Raw genomic sequence first — 24,402 nt, 5'->3', positions numbered from 1 at the left:
AAACAATTTATTAAACAACTGATATTTCATTTAATAAGTTATAAAAATATACATTACATAGTCTTCAGTCAATTGACTATACATATCACAGCGAAACAATAATGATTTAGTTTAAATATAATTTGATTAATATCGTATATAAAAATTTAATCAAAGAAGCATTTTACATAATATAATAAAATTTTTGGCATAATAGAAAATTACTTAATTATATTTATATTAGAATTCTGGAAAGTAATGAGCATTATATCAGAAGTAAGAGATCTTAATGTTTTAATTTATATCATCTACAAAGATTGTTGAGCTCAGTCATGGCGGCCTCAGATACAGCAGTTTTGTTCTTCTCTAACTTGTACCTGAGAAATATATAAGAAAAAAACTCAATATTTATATTATGAATAAAATACATTCAATGATTAAAAAAAAACAATTGTTAATGTTACCTAGTAGATAAAAATGAGCAGTAACATATCGTACAACAATATTCACACAACGCCTGTTTAAATAATTAAAAAACTGATTCTTATTAAAATTACAATTCCAGTGGTGCTTCTGATCCTTTCACCAATTTAAGTATAATTATTTCAATTCAAAACAATAAAATGAAGAATCCTACACACCTGGCAAGGAACTGCAACGCAACGTCTGGTCGATACGCTGCCATGTCCCGCAGGAAAGCCTGATCGTTGGTGAGTGCGCGGCGGTACGCCAATTCCCGCCACGCCTCCCCGCCGCGTCCTGACATCATCACCAGCCCCTCCATAAACCTGCAATCGTACATATACAGTGGTTACATACAGAAATACAACAACGCCATATTAAATCTTGTGTGTAAAACACAATTTGCTTTCAGATCCAGACACATACGTGTTGAGAGGATAGAACTATTTATTTTTTATTGAGGCTTTTGGGTTAATGTCAGATGCTAACCTGTAGCAGCTCCTACGACCTGCATAGATCGCTACCTAGACCCGTCAGGGACAAGAGTTGAAGGATATTCTTAGGAGCGATGGTTTTCATCTCCTCAGGACAGAACTAACCTAACTAGGTTAGTTAGTCCCTTTGTGTGTGTAAAAAGTGTATTTAAAAGATAGAATACCAATGCAGTGTTTAGTAGCTTTTACCACAAAATTATACACTATCAGTAGTGTAAATTCAAAATTCTGAAGATCATTAGAAGACACATTTTAGACTACAATTTAGATTCAGATTGGTAGTATAACATAATGTAGGTAAGTATAAGATATGTAATCTGTACAATACGTACATAATGCGTCCGTATAGACATATATGCTAAAATCGAAAATTTTGTACTCCGACATCATTAGGAATATTATTAGGACACTTCACTTGTTCCAAGACACATGCATCGCATCCTGTACAGTGGTTTATATGTCTACCTTCTCATTTTCAAACCCTGTAATAAACTGTCAACCAGATAAAATATCTTACAAATTGGTCTTACAAAAAAATAGGCACACTTACGTCAAGTACTCGCTGACAAGTTTGTACAGCAGTTCCGTTTTCCTATTTAGTATAAGCCTCGTTGGCGAAGCGTTCAATATCGACATCTGTAAGGCGATTTGTTGCGCTAAAGTCGCCATATCACCGGCGAAACCCATACATCCACCCTGGAGATACAACTCTGATGCATCCGTACAATGATTCAATGCAGTCTCTAGTAACGACCTGGTCGGTACAGTGTCATGGATTAATAACCACATAGGAGCCTTGAAGGGTTTCTTCGACGCCGCTCTAGCGCCATCTAATGCCATCTTCTCCAAGTCCTTGATCAAATCTAAAGCTTGTTTCCTCTTAACGTTAGCTGCTTCGGCGTACATGTTGAAGTGTAGCGCAACCATTATGTACGACTCGGTATCTCCTGGGCAGTGTGTTTTCAAAAAGTCGAGTAGTCCTTGTTTGAATTCTGCGATTTTATCAGACTGTTGACCAAGCATGTAGTCGAATTGCCCAAGGAGGAACTCGAACTGATGATGATCGCGTAATGCCTGCAAAGAAAATCGAGTAATTAAAACAAACTTCAAGAATATTAGTTATGCTAAAATGTACTACTAATTAATTTAGCAGAGAATCAACATGACAACAAACATTTGAAGACAAAAAGCATCATCAAAATGGCAAACAGTGATGAAATACATTTATTTTATTTTAATAGTTAAAAGTGTTCTTAGTAATAGTTGTATCTTATCAATAATAATATATTAGGATAATACACAGAGTACAAAACAATTCACATTTTAGATTCACATTAGATTTTTTTTTTGTAAATACATACATAACATACATATGTAAAATTCAGACTGATACAAACAATCATACTCATTCATACAAATGTTTGTACCGTGCGAATCGAACTCACGACCATCGCAAGCGAGGCGGTGTGCTAAACCGCTGGACCAGACATTTTTTTTAGTCCTCCAAATATGGCACTCGCCTATTTAACTTAGCTACTTAGGTTCCCTGTGGGCGCGGATGGTACCTGAAAGATGTAGGCGCACTCTTGGTAGCGCGCGAGGCCGGTGAGCAGGCGCACCATGAGCCGCCAGGAGCGCGCCAGCAGCAGGCGGCCGGCCAGCGCCTGCGCAGACCGCAGCGCCACCGCCACGCCCTCCGTGTCGCACGCGCACGAGAAGCACTCGTGAGCCACCACCAGCAGCTCTATGCTTATTATGTTCACCTGCAAACATTGCTACACTTTCAAAACTCACAAACATATACCATATATTGATAAATTCCTAGGACTGACATGACTCGGACTCATCTTAGTGCCCTATCAGCATAAACCGACAGCGCAGGCGGGTGTACCATTTCTTAATCATCCATAAAATTCGTAACAATGCCTGTGTGGCCCCAAGAGACAAAAACGTACGACAGTCCTGCCAACTTTCACCTTGCAAGCCCACGACATCGTACCTGTATAACTTTTTTGTCTATAAACCGATTGTAATTACAAAACACAAAATTTTAAGTGAATTCACATCTGATTGATTGAGTACTAAATTAGATCAGTTTTGTACAGCAATGGTAACCTCGAGAATGCTGACCCCGTATCTTACCTGTTTCGACGAGAGTTTAGCGCCTTTGGTCACTTTCCTTACATTCGATTTAACTTCATAACGTATATGCACGTTACTCCTCGTCATAACATCGAATAGATTCCGTCTAGTCTCTCTCGACATGCGTATACCAGCAGTGTAAACCGTCGAAACGGAAAAAATCGACTCCGTATCAACAGACATTAGAGTTCCTTCCTCGGTTAGCACAGATTCGACTCCATCGCTTTCTATATTCTGATATTCGTCATCGATCAACGTTTCTACGTCCATACAACTGTCATCTACAGCATTCTCAGGGAACGAAGTGGAGGCTGTTGCTTTGTATATCTTCTGGAAGGCTACCAAGTGATCTAGAATGAGCTGGCCGATCTGACTGCAAGCGTCGGGTCGCAGGTTCAAAAACATTTCCATATCTGAACTGAGAGAGTAACCCCATAGTGTATATTGAAAATGTTCTTTTTGTCTAAATGTTGATGTTTTGACGAGGTGGGGCGAAATAATGGCTGCTACTAACTCGTGGCAAAGGAATTCTGAAATCTGGTAAAATTGTAGCCGAGTTATACTTCTATTTATTTACATCTGTTAATCAATTTAAAGATATGTTGTATTTGAAGGTTTCAAAACCACATTAGAATCTTTTGCTGATATAATTTAAAATAATACATTATATTTCCAATAATAATTTCACTAATTTGAACTTTCTATAATGTTGTAATAAGTATCTAGATGTATATAAATTAAATTATTAAGAAATGTCATACCTGCTTTGTTGGTAAATTGAATGTCTTGAATACAAGATTCGCTAGTGACATACGAGCTCTGCCACTCACTAAGTTAATGAAATCGAGAGAACGGCTTTGATACTTGAGCACGGATTTGTAGTCCCACCCTATTTGCAACGCTATACGGAAGTAACTGGCGATCTGTACAAAAATGAATAAAAAAAATAAACATAGTAATGTGTTTTATATCACTTGTCATGATATTGGAAATGTACCCTTTAAATATCATGGCAAGATAATAATAACCTAATAAAAATCCAAGCATTACAATTCATTCATAAAAAAATCTATCTATTAAAAAAAACGGTACTATGTATAAAACTGCAGGCAAATCGACTTAAATAGGTTTTTAATTTGTAGTAGTGTAATACACTGCCACTGAAACTAAAATAAACCTGGTTTTAAAAAAATATAAATATTTCGAATTAAAAAATATATTTAATAATAAGCACCTATGTAGATAAAAGTATTTGTGTATTTATTTACATACACATACATACACATGTATAGTGGTCAGTAGATAAATAAATATTGTTACAAACATGAAAAGGTCTTTACGTATATGATAAAATTAAAAATCACAACAGAAGATCACGTGGCGGAACGAATAATTTAGAAGAATTTAGTGAGTTTTGAAATTGATTGAGAAATACCTGCTTGGCAAGGACAAGGGCGGAACGGAGAGCGAGCGCGTCCAACGCGGCCAGCCGGTCGGCCTCCTCGCGAGCCGCCAAGTGGGAGCTCTCCGGGGAGCTGTCCGGCTTCTCTTGGATCACCACTAACTCCTCGAAGCTCGCATCTGATGTGCCCGACACTGCCATCAACCGCCTATTTAATCTCTCATGATATATCCACATGTTAACTTTTGACGTCAACAATTAGGATCCATCCTGGGATCCCCTTATAAAAAAACGCAATAATAAGGTTGCCTTGTGAGTAGAAAGAGGACAAAGCTCATCTGAGGACTTCAAATAAATTGCTCAGATCATAATCAATTAAGGAATTTAACAGTTATGCTCTGAACATAATTCAAAATACGAATAAGAAACCTAAAATTTACCTGTTAATTTATTTTGAAGCAACGGCGACGATATCACTAATCTTAACTCCTGTGGCAGATCGTATGGCGTGCACAACCCTTCAGCCAACTTCAGGCAGGTCCGTATGATCTGTACAGGACAAGCTGGCGGTCTGTATCTAAATTCAGGTTGTGTCTTAAATAAAGCAGATAAACGGAATGCATCCACCAATAGTCGCATCTCGAGAAGTTCATTCATAACTCTCCTCCAGCTATCGACGGCGTCGGAATCATCCAGCAAAACTACATTCTCAATATTACCAACGTCAGATGCAATCTCTATCTCACTCAGAGTAGAAGAGAAAGGTTTCTCCATATGTATTAAGCCAATCTTCCTTGAAAGAGTCGCATCTTTCTGACCATTCAATACAAAATGAATAGTGCTCTCATAACTGTTGAGAAATATATCTGTTTGTACCTCACTTTGGAAATATGCGTCCCACATTCGATGCTCTATTTCCTCTCTTCTACAACCATACTCGAGATTATCTTCGAACCAACTCATGATTATTCTATAAGAATAGAATTTCTGAACACTATCTGTTATGTGCTCGGCATAAGCGATCAAATAATCTGTGGAATCTTGGAAAGAAACAGATGCCTTTTTAAAAGCTTCACTGCACTGTGCAATATAAAGAGTATAATGTTTGTCATCTAAAGTTAACTCTTCGTTTGAGAGCATTGTTTCGTATTTATTGGTCCATTCGGCTTTCAATATGTTGTTCACAGGCAAGTTACCAAGCTTGGCTATTTTGAGAGCGACGTCGTAGCTGCGATCGTTAGTGTACATCTCGACACACTCCGATAAATATTGTTCGGCATCGGATTGCATCATTTTAGATATGTTCACAACCGACGACGTTTCCATAGATATTTGAAGTATTTCGTATAGAACACCGAAATTCGGAGTTGGCACTGAAAAAATATAAGTGATATAAGAGTACATATATAGATACGTATGTAAACACTATATGCCTAAGGAAACATAAATATCATTTTATATGCCAATAGTTTTAAAAATATAAAAAATTCATTTTTGGAAAATGGTTTTTAGATACTAAGTACATGAAACAAACAAAAACATACCTCCTAATTTTTTTAAATTAAAATTTCCGTAAAATATCTATCTCTTGTAACACCCCCTCAATAAAATGCTAAAATAATGTAATGTTCATCTTAATTTAATTTATAGTCGAATTTTAACAGTCGACAATGAATCCACGATACAAAGTATTAAATGTACTCTGAACCTTATTTTTAACGTTTGACCTTAAATAAACAAATACATAATTTAAAAAACATCTCGTACCTGTAAACCCTTTGTCAAATTGCGCTATGGACAAACATCTTAAAAACTCTCTTTGATGGAATGCACTATCAAAGCACTGACTGAGGGCTATTTTGACTAGAGATACGGCGACTCTTTGTAGTGCATCTTTTGATAGTTGCCAACCAAGACCAGATTTATCATTGCTGTATTTGCGCTGACAGTGCTGTAGAAAACTGGTCAGTATTTTCACGGTATCAGAGTCGAAATTACGTTGGCGGATACATCGAAGAAGGAATGATGTTAGTAGTGCAAGAGGACTTTCCTAGAAAAATAAAATATAATTAATATGCAATGACGGACGATATTGATTTCTACACGACTGGTAAGTAATTCTGAATTTCTTAATTTAAAAAAAAAAAACACATTATATTCTTTATCTTTACATATAATAAAATTATAAAATTGTGTCGAGACACAAAATATCTGTGTATGTTTCAAGTAAAAATGTCTGGGGAATGTATGATTAAATTTTCATATAATATGTGGTTAAATATAAATAAAAGTACATCAACAGATAAAGAGGAAATGTTAAATGAAAAAATTCGTGTTCATGTTAAATCGACTATATATATATAGTATATGTACATATATATTGTATATTTTGTTGGTGTCACAAAAAAATATCAATATTAAGTCGCTAACGCCACTAGTTTTCGATAAAAAATAAAATGAAATACGGTTATATGCAATAAAACCTGAATTATTATAATTTAAAAAAATATATGATAACTTACTGGCATGAATATAAGCATAGATTCATGTAAGGTGGATATGTAGCCTTCCCGCAGGCAGAGTTCGGCCACACGCTGAAATTGTTCAGCGGGGACCTCTTGTGACGTATCCGAGAATATTAGTTCTTGCTCAGTTGACCCAATGGATGATAACACCCATTGCACCCAAAGCACATCCACAGCGTTTGGCTATAAAGTAACAGACTTACACATAAATAGACCTTCACGACTGTTATACCAGATAGTCAGAGTCGGCGAGCAGGCAACACTTGACATGCCCAGATTTTGCTCGATATACACGAATCCAACGTGACAATGGGCGAGCCCACCGCCGTCTCTCGGATTTTTCGATGTTTCCATTGTGATGGAGATTTATAAAAAAACTTACGAGTACAAACATTTCTGTATTCATAAGTACAACTGTTTTAATTCAACTGAATGTACTTTTTGTTTATTAGTTACTAGCTCTGCCCGCGAATTCATCCGCGTGAAATAGTGACCTTTACCAAATAAATAAATAATATTTGATAACGAAACTACAAAAACGTCATAGAAAAAAGTTTTATCGTTCTAGCTTCAAAAATTACTTCAATTCATCCCCTATTTTATTTGACTAATTATTATGATTAAGGGTTTACAAACTTCGAATGTCATATTTATTTACATTTAATCAACTGCCTAAAAAATATGTTACAAGCTTTCTAGCTTTAAAAATGACAATACTTCCATACAATTTCCATCTCCCGTTTCCACCACTCACAACCCTTTTTTGCATTAAAAATTAGTCTATGTCCTTTCTTAGGGCTGTGTATCTGTGTACCAAATTTCATTTAAATCGGTTCAGTAGATTCGATGCGAAAGCGGGACAGACAGAGTTACTTTCGCATATAATATTTGTAAAGATTTAGCAACAGTACAAATTCTCCAATTTGATACTAGACGACGCTATGTGGCATGTCAAAACATGTTCACAAATAAGCAACACTGTATTAAGGAGTAGTGCAGACCTCGTAGCAGCCGGCGACGAGCGCCAGCAGCGGCTCCCGGCGGCGGCGCGCGGCCCGCAGCAGCGCGGCGGGCGGGTCCTCGGGCCCGTGGCACGCCGCCGCCGCCTCCCACAGCTCGCCGCCCGCCGCCCGCTCCCACCGCCACCACCCGCCGCCGCCGCCGCCGCCGCCGACCGCCTGCGACGGGCTCTGGCGACATACAATTGTGACACCTATATTGAAATCCAAAAATCATTTATTTCTATTATTTTAGCAGCTTATTTTTTTCCATGTCGAGTTTTATTTTTATTATCTTTTTCCCTGCAATCTAATTCATTTTATATATGCAATCAAAAATAACTAGAGAAAAACTCAAATATCAAAACTTTTTTCTCACCCTTTTTATACAACTATATTATATAACTTGTATTATACGTATGGCAAAATGCGTGGATTGAAGGGATATAAATGGGGCGTCGTTAGATTAGAGGAATCAAGCGATACCCGATTTATAGCCGTAAACTTGTGGAAATGTTATATATATTTATAAAAAATTATGGTGGCAATAAATCGCAAATAGCAATTTATGTACTGTACTACTATAGTTTTTTTATAATGATACATAAATTAAATACAAGCGTGGCGTATATGGATGATATGTTTAGATTTTGGCAAATTTGTATTTATTACTTCTTAGTGAAAACCTATCTAAGAAGGATGTGATTCTTAAATTATCCAGTAGTGTTTGCACAGCCAAATTCATAATATATTATTCTAAAGAAATTATGAAACTTCAACAAACAAATTATCCAAGTACTATCATAAGTAAATCAACTCACCGAATCTGTAGAATTCAGTCTGGACGTTCTTCTTTGTCCATTACTGGAACTAGATTTATTATCTCTCTCAGATCCATCGTCCAAATTCTTGTGAAGCATTATATATTTTAAGTGCTCTGAATACGATTTATTTTCAAATTCCTGCGATAATTGCAACATCTGATGAAGTGGGTACCGAAATACGTCGCCAAATAGGAGGAAATTGAACCAAGAGTTAGTTTTAACGAATTCCCTCAATAGCATCTCTGGCAGAGGCAAACCATGTAAAAAAGCAAATTTCACCATTGATTGGGATTCATACAAAACTGTAGCCATATCAATTTTGCCATCAGTACTTTGTTGTTTTCGCAACTTATACATCGTTATTTCTTCAAGGTGGCGTAGTATATCACGTGCGACGTCTTCGTTACTCTGAATCAGCTTGGACATATACTCATTGACAATGCTATTCGCCTTGTCTTCCGATGCACCTTTGTATGAAGTTAAGTGGTTTTTTATCATTTTAGCGGCAGACATGTGAACCCTACAACGTGTCGGATTACAACCAATCATGGCAACAAAAGATATCGCGCAGGCGGCCATGGCGGGATCAGACCAGTTCTGTAAAGCCAACGCGTGCGCTTCACAGCAAGCGCTTTTAATACTCTTATCCTGAAGACGATTGTATGTTGAATATTGCTGAGAGACAAACGCCTGACTTGCATTACAAGGGCGATATTGTTTTAAATAGTATACATGATTTAATTTTGCAACATACCCATATCTCTTCATAAGCTTTTCATTTGCAAAGTCTGGCATATCTATGGGTCTTTGAGATAATGTTTTTATACTAGTTGCATTGACATCAATGTCATCAGATAATAGACTGCCCAGACTCCGCCTATCAGGTTTGTCAGAGATGAGACTTTTGGTATTTTGATTCATTAATTGAAATTCAAATATTTTTGACACGTCTAAACCTCGGTAACCGGAAAGCAATTGATAAACGTTAACATCCTTTATATCAAATGTTTGATTCTCATCATTAAATTTCTTAAAAACATTATGCAAATGGGGAAGTTTATCTTTATATTTTTTATTTGGCAATTTAAAATCCTTGAATTGCAAAAAATCATCTTTAGAAAATATATCAAATAATTTTGCATTGTCCTCTAGTAAAATCATACCAAGAACTAAATGTGGATTTGACGAAATGTATTCGTCAATATCAGATTTAGCTATTTGTTGGCAAGTTTTATAAACTGGCAGTACATGACTCTGTCGATCTGAAGTTTGTTCAATACTTTTGAATAATAACCATAGTTCAATACAATCTTTAGCATTCTGTTCAACATCTGACAGATCTGTATCTAATATGTTTCCTTCGACACACATTGTGAGTACCTTATACAACTTGTTTTTCACACAGTATTTTGCAAGTTCAACATAAAATTGCTGTTTGGTTACTGTAGAACATGATTCTGTAAAAATGTCTTCTATGAGTCTTAAATTCTCCGTACGGGCTAATCTAGATATCATTTGGTACAAATTGTTACGTTCATCATCATTCACAATTCCATATGAGCATAATGTATCATAAATACACATTTTTGTATATGGATAACAATTACTTTTAGAAACACTGTTTATCATTTCATTATTAATAGGCCAATTACGAAAGATTTTGTCTAATCTCTCAAGTACTTGACTGTCAAACCCTTTAGTATCAACATTAAGCATTCTTGTTGAAAAATTGTCATTGTTGAAGAAATTATAGCGCGCATTCATGTCACGGACCACTTCTGAAGTCTGTACATTAATCCATCGAACAAGGACCATAGCTTTATTATGTTCTACCAAATAATTCCAAACTTCAAGAGGAGACGAGAAGTCTAACAGTGAAAACTCTGAAATAACAATAATGATCAGTCAATTAAAAAATAAAAATATGGAAATAATTTTTACAGTTGTATGAGATCTATAAAAATAACATTTAGAAATTAAATAATTAATTTAATAAAATATATTATTATTATATATTCAATAATTATAAAATACATCTTACCAAAGGTATCAAAGAAAAGAGTAGTAGAAATTTTACTTTTCCAATTTGCAGGATACTTCTCTATATTCTCTATTGTCAAAGCTTTGATTTCACTCTCATTGACTATTATTCTGTCTGTACCGGTACCAAAAACTTTATTTTGTTTAAATGTACCATCAACCTCAAATGATTTCTCCAAATATCTCAATAAATTCCAGTGTCGTTTAAAGTCTTCCCACTTATTAATATTTTCTGGTAATATATCTTTTGATAGTTTTTCTATATGTTCAACTATAAAATCTCTATACTGAATCTGGGCAGAAGTTTGAGCTAATGTCATTAAGTGTTCTTCAGGATTTACCTGCACTTTGTTTAAAATATGAAGTACTTTGAATATCTGTTTTCTCATCAGAAGTTGGACTGTCCATGCTTTGACCTAAAAAAAAAAAATATTAAAGACATTACCTTTAACTACATCAGTATTATAATAATAATCTCAGGACAATTCACACGGTGCCATCTAGAACCAAGTTAAGCTAGCTAAAGCTTGTGTTATGGATACTAGATAACTGATACATATACATTTTCTACACGCACAACGGCCCGAATGAGAGGCCAATTGCGGAAAATGGAGTCCAACCTACCTATACATGGAAAACACCTGGACCGATACAAACAATCACACTCATGAATACAAATGTTTGTGCTGTGCGAGGAATTGAACCCGCAACCATTGATCGTAAAGCAGTGTGCTAGACCACATAGGTCGTCATAATTAAATATAAGAAATTTTATTTAGCCATGCAGTTATATGCAAAATAATAATGAAGAAAAATGTAATGTCTTTACCAATGTGTGTGTTTATTTATAAATTAAAAATAAGAAATCATACTAATTTGAATAATAAAAACAAATAAGTAATTTAACTCTTTAGTATTTTTTTTACTTATCTGTAGGGTAATTACATTAATATATATTATAAATAAATATAATAAACTATTAGTCAAAAACAGAATAAAAAAAATTGTTTTGTTGTATAAATTAGGTGTCTAATGTCTAATTTTTATTTTTTAACTTACTACCTACATCAGATTAAACCCAAAAGTCCAAGAATATAAAATTTAGTTCTATCATCTTATTTGATTAGATAATCAATAATTTCTATGGATTCAGAGACATTGTGTACAATATTTATAGAACATATTACAAAACTTAAATGCCAAAACAGCTGCATATAGAAAATAGAAAAGTATATGAACAACAGAATTATTATGGAAACATTGAAATGTAACAATATTTTACCTCCGCCATGAACCAATCTTTAGCTGTAATCTCATTCCAAACATTTTTTTCCATTAGATACTTAATCGCCAAGTTGATATGGGTGCCTTTCGCGGCAGCTTCTCTTGCAACATCCCGTGGTGATTTTTCATCCCAACACGACCATATTATCTTCTCATTTTGAGTCAGCCCCTCCATATTCTTAGCAGTGATTCCTCATGGACATTAGGATATTATTTATTACAATATTTATCAAGAAATCAGAAATTACGCAGAGAGAACAATGAAAAAAATAAACGTAAAAGTAATTACTAGTCCGTCACAAGTAGACTACAAGTCAATTCATACTTAAATGTACTCTATGTAACTAAGTTGGTTTCTAAAAAATACATTACTAAAAAAGAACTTTGTCAAAACAATGATTGAATAAAAACCACAACAAGAACAAATATAATAAGAGAGAAAACAGCTGACTGACATTGACAATGACGGCTCCTGGTCTGTGGCAAAGATTAAAAAATGCTGTTTGAGCTGCTAACATTGTTGACAGTTGTGCAGAGTAATAATATATCTTACCTTATTTTAAAGGATTCTTCCTTGTCTCTGAACCATAGATTTTTTTTATTTAATATTCCATGTCTAACGTATGCTAAGCAAATGATACAATTTATTAGATATGTTCATACACTGTTGTAATGTTATTCATGAGTGATAAGAATACATATACAATAGCGTATCTATAGAGTATTCAGTAGGTATTACTTACATATATTATTATATACATATATGCAATTAATTATCGCTTAACATAACAGATGAGACCGAGTGTTTCAAATTTTCGACCGATATACATAGATATTGAAATGCATACAAAGCACGGTTGCTTAGCAACTTTGCACACACTTTAGTAACAGTGTCTATTAACAACAGAATTCCAGCTATTACATTTTCAGAATCATTAAAATAATATAATATATACCACGTTACTGGAATTCTATAAATTTTTACTTACCTGCAATCTCAAGAAATTATGGCAGAAGAATTATTAAAGGCACATTTGTATTACGATGATATCCATAAAATAAGAGTTCTGGAAACAACAATTCTCAAAGAAACTGATGACGTAAAAGAGACCAGCAAAGATTATGAAACTAGTTAGTTATTATTTCACTAGTAAAGGTGCTTGTTATGCCCATGAGATATTTCCCATCGGATTAATGCAACTTTTTAAGTTACCGGGATAGTCAACAACCTGACGAACCAATTCATATCAAATTACTGTATATTTCTAGTATAATTAAGCAGAGAATTTATTTATTACAGAAGTTCAGGAATTTGGAAAAATAATTAATTCATTATTAGAAGTATTAAGAGAATTAGGTGACAATGTAGAAAAACAAAAAATGGCAGCAATTGGTGCCACAAATCTTCTGAAATCAATCACTAAAGAAAGAGAATCAGAACAAGCAAAATTGCAAGTAAGCATGAAAACTGGTTTAAAATAGTTTACATCAATGTACAGGTTTAAAGTAACTTCGTATTTACTACTTTAAATATTCGCTATCACTGAACTGATTTTGACGTGTTTATTTAATCAACTTTTTCATTTATTTTATCAATATAATTTGATTAACTTTGAAGACTTTTGTGTAGTCATATCTTTATTCTATACGCAAATAAATAGATATTTAAATAATTTTAAATTGCTTTAAAAAATAACCTTGAACCAGAACTTTTATTTCACCATCACATCTCTATTTAGTTATTAGACGAAGGAGCCCCCTTAGTAGACTTTAGTTACCTCTGTCTCACCTATTTCAGCCGTGATGTTTCAGGATGAAATAAGGCATCGAAATTAAAGAGCACAGAGGCATAACATCTTAGTCATCTGGGATAGCAGTGTATGATTGGCTTAGACGATATTATGATATCGGTGGTGCTGTTTGTGTACATAAACGACGGTAGCAACTCCGTCTGGTGGTCTATAAACTTATTGACCTTTCCAGTTACATAAATAAGGCAACTGTATTTTCTTCTTTTGTACAGGCGGAAATTAACGACAAGACAATGATATTAGAACAACTAGACAGTGAATATGATGCATTGCAGATTTTGGAGGCAACTCAAGTTGAAACTATAGAGTATTTAACACAGCTTAGATAATTATGAAATTTTTAATAGACACTTGTAGCACTTGTATTCTCTATAATAAGAATATATATATATCTTTCAAGCAGTTGATATGATAGAATAGAGATATGCACATAATTCTTTTTTTTTTATTTACTAGAGAAAGTAGATTGTGCAACCAAACTTCTCTAGTAGTACTGTGTAATACATATATGTATCTTGTAGGCAAAAATAGAAAATACAAACATTAAATAGAAGCGATAGGACCCATTATACTAAAACCAAATTCAGTCTGTAAAAATGTAATTTTCAGTGAAACACACATTATAATGTAAACAGTTTCTACTATAGAATTGTAAATTAATGGATTATCTGCATAATTTATTTCTGCACCATCCCATAGAATTAAGAATGTAAGAAACTGGAATTATGAACATAATTATGTAGTAGTGTAATTATTATTTTTACATTACTGCCATTACAAAAATATAACTACTTATTACTACAGTGTAACACAGATAAATAATTGAAATATACATTCCCTTGATTCCGATTTTAATTTATAGAACAAATATAATTTATGTAGGAACATGCCAATGTCACACACATATTGTGTATAAAATCATATAATAAATTGATGTCATAAATGAAGATTTTCGATTTATTTATGTCAAATAAGTACATTTTTGGTCTAATATTAGAATAGTGAGAAACCAGAAGAATAATCAATTAAAAAAATTATACTAAATTAAAATATAGTAAGTTCTCAATTAAAAAGATTCTTCAAAGATTTCCATACTCAATGTCTTAACATTATCGAAAAAAAAATGAACATAAATTACATAATACACTCTCCCATTCTAAATATTCCGCTTTTAGAACGTAAACCAAGGCATAAATGTGCTATGCTTTTGCTTGACATACAAATGTTTTAATCTATCAGTGGCCGTTAAAAATGGCACATAATTGTTTACACTTTTTTTTTATTTATCCTCAAGGTCCATAGCCAGCTTGTGATTAATACCTAGCCATTACAACTATATTAAAAAAACCTGCCTCCTCAAGCAACCATAAAAAGTCACTCTATTAAAGTAAAAATTAAATTGGAATACAATTTATAGAAGACAATATTTCTGCAACTTACATTTAGACCTTACACACTAATTACTACATCAACAAGTCAGTTCTCAAGTTTATCAACAGGAGAATTTTCTCCTCCTAAAGCTGTATACTCATTAGTAGATAATATTTCTGATTAAATAAAAATCTTCAATAATATTAAAACAAGAAGTAAGACAATTCAACAGAGAAGGTTGTGCAAAATTATTGTTGATTAATGAATGTTAAATAATTTTAAAATGTTTATTGAAGATTCATTCAATCAGATTTATTAACTACTGATTATTATTGAAAATAATTGTTACACAAAAACTACTTTCAATAATAGTCAATATAGTTTACATATGTATTCCGATATCACTATTAACTACTAATGACAATGTTAGCGCACCATCGGGTTGTGAGTACATAGCTTTGACCATACTCCAGCATTAGATTATAAAAAAAAAACAAATTGGCTATTTGATAGTTGTAGAAATAAAATATGAAAATTATTTTTTATGGTAGCTTCTTAGTAAACAGTAATCATACAATATGTTTATTGCATTAAAAACATTATTAATATTTTATTTTTGGAAAGTAAATCTGTTTTTTATCTGTGGTTAATGGAGCGGCCATGATCGATCATCATATGACGTCATAATTCAATAAATAAAACGTTAAGTAATCTCATGTCATTTGTTCTATAGTTTGCTGAGAAAAATCGCTCAAATATTTCGATTTGTGTTGTCTAAAGTTTCACGAAATGGAGTTAGGCTATATTAAAACGGATAATGCAAGATTTGCTTATCGCAAATCTCTTTGCCTGTAATTCTGATTTTTGTTCTGCCGCCGAGTTTATTATTTAATGTTTAATTTACCAATAGAACATATTATACTGTATTGGATGTAATTTTCCATATCATTAGGTAGTTATAAAGAAAGTGTCATTAGGTAGAAATTAGGTTCGTTTATTCTATAGTTTAAGCAGTTAGGTTTAATTTATTTTTGGAAAATCAAACATATTGATTTCTTCTAAATACTTACATCAAAGTGATCCTCATAAGAATAAGAATATCGCAGATATATCAGACGTAAACTGTGGGTCTCCATGTGCCAATTGTAACCATTGCTTTCGACGTTTTGGGCATTTAGGAACATGTATAAACAATTTGTTGGGACATTTAATTGTCGTACTTCGACACATAAGCACTGCATACATTTTGTAGCTTGTCACTTTCACAATTCCAATAAAATCTGTACACTTATCATTCAAAACAGTTAGAGCGCCGTATTAGCCTTGTTTCGTTTATTGAAATATGACGTCATAGCTCGAAAATGTCACATGACATAGTGGTTTAGCGCGGATTTCAAACAAAGAGAAATAAAATTCATGTTTTCTCTATCAAATAAAGCTTTTTTTGAAAATTAGATAATTGTAGGGGGTTTTAAATAAGTCTACAAAAATTATAAAATATATTTCAGAAAATTGTCAAGTAGCCAATTATGGATTTCAATTAAGAGGACCAGTTGGCCATAATTAATACTAAAATAAATAAATGCCTGCCTGCTTTTTGTTATTATTCACGATGTGACACGTTAAAAAATAATTTACTTTAGAATGTTTTCATTAAAAACTGAATAATGCATTGTGATCATTTATTTTCTTCTTATGTTGCATAACATAGGAAGAAAATAAATAATGTCAGTTTCAGAAATAATAATCATTTATTGAGGTCACATTTAATAATATATCACTAAGTACTCAAAGCTATGTGCATGCATAATTACTATCACTTGTCGATACAACTACATGACTAATTAATTGAAAGTTAATTTATAGATCTTCCTTTGCATACTATGCTACCACTGTTAACCTGCTGCAAAACAATCATTTTACCTTACAAATTAAATCTAAAGTGTTGCTCACTGGCAGAAGAGATTTTTGAATGCGTAATCACCCATAAAAGACAAATAGTAAGATGACATCTTGAAAAATTTGGTACATAAATTATATAAAATTAACAAAATCCCAAATAAAAGAGGCATTCTGTTTAGTGTTACAGTCCCGACAAATGTTACGCAATACTATACGTGGCTTGAACACTGTTAATCCTTAGACCTATATGTTAATCCTTACCCTCTACACACTTGATGTCACCACTGAACTTGAAAGGGGATCGTCAACCTTTTGCCTTTTAGACTCCTGTTGTTCATCTTGATTGGGCTCATCTTCAGCGACTCGTTTTTTAGACCCTTCAGTATTACTTGTGTGTTTTGCAACATCAGCTATAATACCATCCTTAAATCTTACAATAATAGCCGTCATATTATCACAGCCCGTTCCATCGCCCATTGTGCTCGGTGCTAAACAGTGATCGAACATCTGCAGAGAAAGTCAAAGTTACCTGATATAAATCTATATATTGCATTAATATTATTTCAATTATATTATTCTTTGTAATGTTACTAATATAGTCAAAAATTGTAACACAAAGAAATTAATTCGTCGCTTTCCTTTTTAACCGTCTTAGTGCCATACATTTTTTCAATATATGTGAAAAATGCCAAGAATAATTACCATCTTTTTTGTGAAATTTTGGAGTAAGAGAAAATAATGTGTAACTTTTGTAAAAATGTTTCTATTTTCAAAATTTCAAAATTTCAAATTCAAGTGTGATGCAGACGAAGTTGCAGTTGTGGGTTAGCTAACATATACATATTTGTATGACATATGTACATACATTTTGTTTGACTATTTATACACATAAAATATAGTCATATTCTCTCAGTATTTTGCCACAACTGCCGTCAACGATTTCTATTTATACCTATATCTGGTAGACATCACATGGCTTTAGGCCTTTTAGTACATATTTTATTGTACAAAGAAGAATAAAAAAAAGACTTAATAGTAATTTTATCCAATTACCAGACATACAAAGAAAATAGTACTCTAGATTTGATGATCAAAGCATATATCTAACAACAACTTAAAGAATAAGATAAAATTGAGATACAAACCTCTTCACAGATCTGTGATAATCTCTCTCTACCTTCCTCCAGTCTTGGTACGATAAAGTCGCAAACATCTTGACTAGACATAAAATTCCAAATCCCATCACAAGCCAAAACCATAAACTGATCCTTTTCGGGATCAATGGTTAATGTCTTTACATCAGGGAGTGCTGTGATCATTTGCTCCTTAGCACCTAAATCTTTATTCTGCTTGTATGAATGGTCACCAATGGCACGAGATAAGTTGAGACCGCCATTGATGCGGCCATCATTAGACACCTTACCACCTGCATTTATAATACGTTCAAGCTCAGGGGTATCTTCTGGCTTGTGATCTATTGACATATCTATGGCCTTGCCTTCCCTGCATACAATGCAGCGAGAGTCTCCAGCATTAGCTACATATAGTTCCGTTCCTGTAAAATATTATATCAAAGTATTGTTTGTTTTGTATTTAATTTTGTAAATCTGTTTCGATTTGTAGGATATATGAAATCTAATACATGAATAAACATATCATTGATTAATATCACAAACAAAATATGTTTTAGTAGTTGTGACTAACAAGATGTATGTATTAAAACTTACCTTTGAGTAAGGCAACAACAGCAGTGCAGCCACTGTCATTTCCTGGTTCCTCTGTCATACTAAGGTCCTCTTCGCCATCCTCGTCACTAGACTCTGCTTCATACTCTTCTTCATCTTCTTCTTCTTCTCCTTCACCTACAATTCAGTGATATTGAAATGATATCATATTTTGGTTAATTTTATTAAAATACTCAATAGCTTTTCAGATAATTACCATCATTTGAGGATTCCTCCACACCATTGCAATTTTCTTCGTCAGAAGAATTAATCTCGCCACCCTCGAATGTCTCGTCATTAGAATCACTTTCGTCATCATCTTCAGCCTGTCGCAGCAGTGACTCGTATACAGCTGCTGCGGCACGTCGAAGTTTGGCCTTTTTGGGCCGTTCAGGTGTTGCTTTATCTGAACTTGAAACTGGTGATGTTTTGTCTAAAAATAAGATAATATAAATTTAACAGTTTTCTATGGTTAACCAGTGATTTATTTAATATTGAAAAAACTATCTAAGTTCAAATGCAAGCTTAATTTTTGGATTCTATAAGGCAAATATTGATGTCACAAATTTGTACTGTAAGAGATCACAAAGTTTGGTATAAACAACGTAATGTTATAAATTAAAAAGGTATTGTACAATATTGACCAATTATAAAAACAGACACTCCAATTTTATTTATCTATATAGATAAATAAAATTGGAGTGTCTGTTTGTAATATTGAAATAACCATTTTTTACTACATGCATATGAATATAAATACAGTACATACACCAAAATAAATGTTATTTTTAAATATTTGTCTGTCTGTCTGTTTGTTCCAGCAAATCCTTGAAACGGCTGGACCGATTTTAACAGGTCTTTTTTGCCAGGTAGCTGATGCAATAAGGAGTAACTTAGGTTACTTTTATTTTAGAAAAATAAAGTTATATTCCATGTGGACGAAGCCATGTGTACAGCTAGTTGTAAATAAATTATATAGACATGTTGTATGTAGGGAGAAATAGTTTACCAACCCAGTATACCAACTGTTTACACAGTCAGTTAGTACTATAAAAAATAATTAAACTTTTTATTTTATTTACCTTTGGCTTTTCCAGATTTGACTGGCGTAGCAGATCCATTTGATGAAGTAATATCATTTTCTTCACCTTCAACCTGTTTTGAATCTGTCACTTCTCCATTGCATGCATCAGAACCATTTTCTTTGGGTGTTGTATTCTTGGCATCTTCACTCTGTTCTGGTTGGTGACAATTATCTTCAGAACTGTCTGGTGCTATTGTGGTTGGCTTATCAACATCCATTGCAGATTCATCAGTTTTTTTATCTGGTTCACTGGTAGATACCTGTGGATGTTAATGGAATAGATAAGAGATAAGTATGTTTGAAGATACAAAGTATCCTGTCCTGATTTAGACAATTAAGTAAATTCTTAGGCAAATTCAATTACATCAGCCAACGATTACAGCCCATGTGGGCAAGTGCTAGCTATGGTTAACAACGGCTTATGCATGGTTATTGGAAAAAGTACAATATAAAAGATCTTGTAGTTACATAGGCAGGTCCTTGGAAAATTTAATTTTCAAATTCAATTAAGCTAGCTAAAAAACTGAATATTATCTGGCAATTAACAGATGATAAATTAGAATATGAAACATAATTGTTAAATACATGTGTAAATAAATTACTTATCTATAACAGTGTAAGTCTAAATTTACATAATCTACTACAGAAATATTAATACCTCTCCATTCAAATCTTTGTCTTCCTCATTTGAGTTTGTTGAAGATACTCCACCAGTGTCCTCTTCTGGATTGTCTTCTTCTTTCTCTGATGACTCCCCATTTTTACTGGACGAAGCAGCAGCACCGGGCTGCTCTGAGCTTGAGCCTGCTGCGAATGTAAATCCTGTACTAGAAGTTGAAGCCCCACTCCCTGCATCAGGAAGACATACACCTATTAGCGCAGATATGTCTATGTACAATATAGAAATCTACTTACAAACAACACTATATTCTTCACAAATACACCTGTATCATTCTCATCTGGTACATGTTACTGTATATTTGCATATGTTATCCACCATAGAATACTCACTCAAATCACTGTTTAATTTTTATCAATATTAATAATAATTAATATAAAATTATTGTAAAATTTGGTTCCTTTTTCACAACCAACAGAAAGGATGACACAGATAACAGCTACTATATTCTAGTTTGAGAAAATGGTTGACTTAGAACAAAGATTTTCCCTGCATTAAAAAATAGTCAAAAATGTGTATCTCATAGTTGTTGTTTAAGGACTATTCATAGGACTACTTCAGGAAGAATAACTGATGGTTTATAAAAATACATACCAGATCCTCCCGGTTCATCAGTGTTCTTCTTGGCCCTTAAACATGGCGAAAGAGGTGTTGTCGTGTCACCAAGTCTAGTTCTATGAAGAGTACTCAGTTTGTTCTCATATTTTGCCAGTACTTCCTGTAGTAATAATTAAGTATACAATAAAACATTTCTTATTAAATTACTGTAATTTTGTTGTTACTTTACTAGTAATGTTATATTATATGTATAATATGAAATTACTAAAAAATAAATAACAGGTTTTTAAAGAAGGGTATAAGGTTTCGTAAGGGTTGGTTGCGCTTACCCTGGGTATGTTGTCTCAGCTCTATAGACTATGGAAACCATTCAGATGGGCTGTATCCTTGTTTCCCACCATCATAGTATAAAAAAATACTTTTTAAATCTTGGTTATGTAAAATTTGTAGGCTAGATCTAGTATATTAAATATTACTTAACCACCCCACATAACTTTTGAAACAGATGAAATGTTTTTGGAATGGCTCATGTGATGCATTTGGTGGGTAACAAGGCGAATGTATGGTGGGTTAGATATTATATTGTATAGATTAGATCATTAGATTTTCAACCAAAACATGACATATAAAACTTTAATTCACATATTATTATTAGCCTAAATCTCAACTGCGTTTATGATCACACCTACAGCTGCGAGGTATATTATATCTTGGATTTAATTTTCACAAACAGTGTGCTCTATAGGTCATATACAGGATTTACTCTATTTGTGTCAATATTATTACAGTATTATTATTCATAACACAAGTAATCTAATAATTATCACCCATTCTGAAGTATATGAATTTTCAAAGAAATTTTGTTTGTTAGACTATCCCCAAAAACATAAAATTCCACTACTACCGAATTGCTATATGTTCAGTTTTTCATAATTTTCACAAGAAGCTGCATACATTTAAAATATCAATTATTGTAAAACAACATGAGTATAATTATTTCTGTAGGTAACTGAATAAACTTTTTACACAATGACGCTACATGGTATTAAGTTTGCCATACATTTTCTATTCTGTTAAATAAATAGTGGCTGACATTCTAAGAATTTAATAATAATATAGATACACAAATACTTTACCTGTAAGGGAAGATGTGCCTCCTGATATAGATTATTGACATTTTCATCATCGGACTCTTCATTGTCGCTCGGACCCGGTGGATTTATTTCACCTATATAGCATATTATTGTCATAGTATTGTTGTGGATTCAAGTACATCAATAATGATTAATTAATTGTTTATAAAACAATGAATTAATACTTATCTGGTCATTTTTGCACCCTACACAGGAGGCTGTGTGAGACAAACAATTAAATAGAGCAAGATGCTTTAGATATTATTTATCTCCTTTTGTAATCCATAAGTGAAACTGAATGTACAAGTGAAATCCATGTATTTCACTTGTATATTAAAAAAATAGATATACATATATTAACAATTTTGAAATGTTGTGTTTCCAACTTATGATGGAATGTAAGAAATTGTACCAACTGTTTAATAGTAGTAAAAATATATATACATACTGTAGCTAGAAAATCTAGCCAATTTAATCTATTTAAATTGGTGGTAACCAATTCAAACAAATCAAATTGTCTAGCCACATTCTATAGCCAATATTTGTATATATGCATATATCTTTGATATGATTGTTTATTTTATGTCAATTTTAATGATAGAAAAGAAATTATGACAATGAAAATCAATTGGAGGTTAAAATTTGATATATGTTACAACACAATTATTTTTTTTAACCTTATTAACTTGTGATATTATTAAATAATGGGTTTTCTATTCCCTGTAATTCATACTATCTATTATAGTATAGCATATGCTTGTATTATTATTGCTCTTTAACTAACATAACCATAAACCATTCATTAGTGAGCAATAAATGGCATTAAATTAGTATAAAATGTACACCAACTAACCTGCTAAATCTTTTAAAATATCCATGACCTCTTTTGTTGCAATATTAGCATCAAAACCAAGGAAGGCATCCTCCAAAGCTTTTATAAATTCCCCACTCTTGTAAGCGTCTGTATTTTTAATGAATTCCGGTAATTTTTGAGAACAATAAGTGGCGACTTCAGCACCGCCATGTCCATCATAAACAGCAAAAAGAGAAGTATTCACATCAAACTCTAGAATAGTATTATGTGCATCCTGAAATATTATTAATGCATTAATGGAATAATAACCTAAGCCTGGCAGTTATTGCGAACGGAAACATAGTATATATAGTTTACATGTGGATTAAAGATTATGTAGAAGAACTATGCACAAAATTAAAATCTAATAAATTTATAACAGCTGAAAAATATTTAATATTAGAAAAAGGAATACTAAGAATATCACCGACACTGAATATTTCTTGAGAGTAACAACAGTATATTATGATTAACAATGAAACAAAATCGGTACCTCTTGATTGACACGCCATCCTTGCATGGAGCTTGCGCCGCACTCCAATTTTTCATTTGCTTCATCGCTTGACACTTTTTCTGTAACAGGTTCAGATAAATACGCTCCCATAATGGAATGTTATTTATAATTAAACATAAAATAACTAGTCAGGCGCGAAAATATATATAATCGCGGAGGCGGTAAGCCAAAGGAGTCAATCAACCGCCGTCAATAGTATTGCTATTATTAAAAAATATTTTACCGGTTATCCTGCCATGGACAAGAAAAAGCACGATTTACACGTTTGTCAGTGGTTTTTTTAGAATAAAGAACCCACGTAAAGTACTCAATTAATAGGAATAGGAATGATAAGGGTACGAATTAGTAGGGAGAACTATTTTATATGAACGAACCATTGTAAGTGTTTGCAAAGTACTAAATCATTTAAAAAATATATGTACAACATAAGACAATGAAAAAATTTTCATGTCAATTTTATTAAAATACGTTAATCAATCAGGATACAGAAATCGTAGAAATGGAAACGGCAATTTATACTTATTACTGAACCAATGTTTTTGGTTAATTTAATTTGCCTGCTAAACCGCTGTATGTGTCAGTTTTTAGACCCCATTACTTCCCTTCCTCCCTATATATTTACC

At 32.9% G+C, this 24,402-nt stretch overlaps 3 protein-coding genes across 4 annotated transcripts; 1 reads left to right on the top strand and 2 right to left on the bottom strand.

Moving 5' to 3' along the window:
- Nucleotides 1-63: 63 nt before the first annotated feature.
- On the bottom strand, nt 64-12,591 carry LOC131850735 (uncharacterized). Its single transcript, XM_059201080.1, has 14 exons — nt 12,149-12,591; nt 10,868-11,282; nt 8,824-10,709; nt 8,006-8,194; nt 7,002-7,187; nt 6,247-6,529; nt 4,920-5,852; nt 4,513-4,673; nt 3,839-4,000; nt 3,078-3,614; nt 2,501-2,698; nt 1,486-2,009; nt 621-767; nt 64-356 (listed from the first exon to the last, which is right to left on the bottom strand). The coding sequence occupies exons 1-14, from the start codon at nt 12,323-12,325 to the stop codon at nt 284-286; spliced, it is 5,871 nt and encodes a 1,956-aa protein (XP_059057063.1). The 5' UTR covers nt 12,326-12,591; the 3' UTR covers nt 64-283.
- A 317-nt stretch (nt 12,592-12,908) lies between these two features.
- Nucleotides 12,909-15,260, top strand: LOC131850721 (intraflagellar transport protein 20 homolog). The gene is made up of 3 exons (XM_059201059.1): nt 12,909-13,281; nt 13,451-13,605; nt 14,174-15,260. The coding sequence occupies exons 1-3, from the start codon at nt 13,158-13,160 to the stop codon at nt 14,288-14,290; spliced, it is 396 nt and encodes a 131-aa protein (XP_059057042.1). The 5' UTR covers nt 12,909-13,157; the 3' UTR covers nt 14,291-15,260.
- Nucleotides 15,261-16,168: 908 nt separating this feature from the next.
- LOC131850720 (uncharacterized) lies at nt 16,169-23,968 on the bottom strand. Of its 2 annotated transcripts, none has more exons than XM_059201057.1 (10): nt 23,759-23,968; nt 23,266-23,500; nt 22,416-22,507; nt 21,316-21,439; nt 20,701-20,891; nt 20,041-20,302; nt 19,176-19,391; nt 18,962-19,096; nt 18,380-18,789; nt 16,169-17,741 (listed from the first exon to the last, which is right to left on the bottom strand). In XM_059201057.1, exons 1-10 carry the CDS (start codon nt 23,867-23,869, stop codon nt 17,499-17,501), a joined length of 2,019 nt encoding a protein of 672 aa, XP_059057040.1. In that variant the 5' UTR covers nt 23,870-23,968; the 3' UTR covers nt 16,169-17,498. The 2 variants fall into 2 exon arrangements, with proteins under 2 accessions (XP_059057040.1, XP_059057041.1); XM_059201058.1 differs by having other exon boundaries at nt 20,701-20,849.
- Nucleotides 23,969-24,402: the final 434 nt, after the last annotated feature.

The sequence above is a fragment of the Achroia grisella genome, unplaced genomic scaffold, assembly GCF_030625045.1.
Source record: "Achroia grisella isolate CSIRO2021 unplaced genomic scaffold, CSIRO_AGI_Agris_v1 utg779, whole genome shotgun sequence".
Lineage (NCBI taxonomy): Eukaryota > Metazoa > Arthropoda > Insecta > Lepidoptera > Pyralidae > Achroia > Achroia grisella.
The sequence above is the reverse complement of the archived record's forward strand: the minus strand, read 5'-3'. Positions and strand labels throughout refer to the sequence as shown.

What these genes read in the sequence shown, in the direction of transcription:
- LOC131850735 (XM_059201080.1), bottom strand. Translation starts at nt 12,325, where the DNA reads ATGGAGGGGCTGACTCAAAATGAGAAGATAATATGGTCGTGTTGGGAT. An exon ending in CTAAACTCTCGTCGAAACAG is followed by an intron (nt 2,699 to 3,077) that starts GTAAGATACGGG and finishes CAATGTTTGCAG; the next exon opens with GTGAACATAATAAGCATAGA. An exon ending in AGTGCGCCTACATCTTTCAG is followed by an intron (nt 2,010 to 2,500) that starts GTACCATCCGCG and finishes TTTTCTTTGCAG; the next exon opens with GCATTACGCGATCATCATCA.
- LOC131850721 (XM_059201059.1), top strand. Translation starts at nt 13,158, where the DNA reads ATGGCAGAAGAATTATTAAAGGCACATTTGTATTACGATGATATCCAT. An exon ending in CAGCAAAGATTATGAAACTA is followed by an intron (nt 13,282 to 13,450) that starts GTTAGTTATTAT and finishes TATTTATTACAG; the next exon opens with AAGTTCAGGAATTTGGAAAA. An exon ending in CAGAACAAGCAAAATTGCAA is followed by an intron (nt 13,606 to 14,173) that starts GTAAGCATGAAA and finishes TCTTTTGTACAG; the next exon opens with GCGGAAATTAACGACAAGAC.
- LOC131850720 (XM_059201057.1), bottom strand. Translation starts at nt 23,869, where the DNA reads ATGGGAGCGTATTTATCTGAACCTGTTACAGAAAAAGTGTCAAGCGAT. An exon ending in GATGGCGTGTCAATCAAGAG is followed by an intron (nt 23,501 to 23,758) that starts GTACCGATTTTG and finishes ATAATATTTCAG; the next exon opens with GATGCACATAATACTATTCT. An exon ending in ACAAAGATTTGAATGGAGAG is followed by an intron (nt 20,303 to 20,700) that starts GTATTAATATTT and finishes TAACATCCACAG; the next exon opens with GTATCTACCAGTGAACCAGA.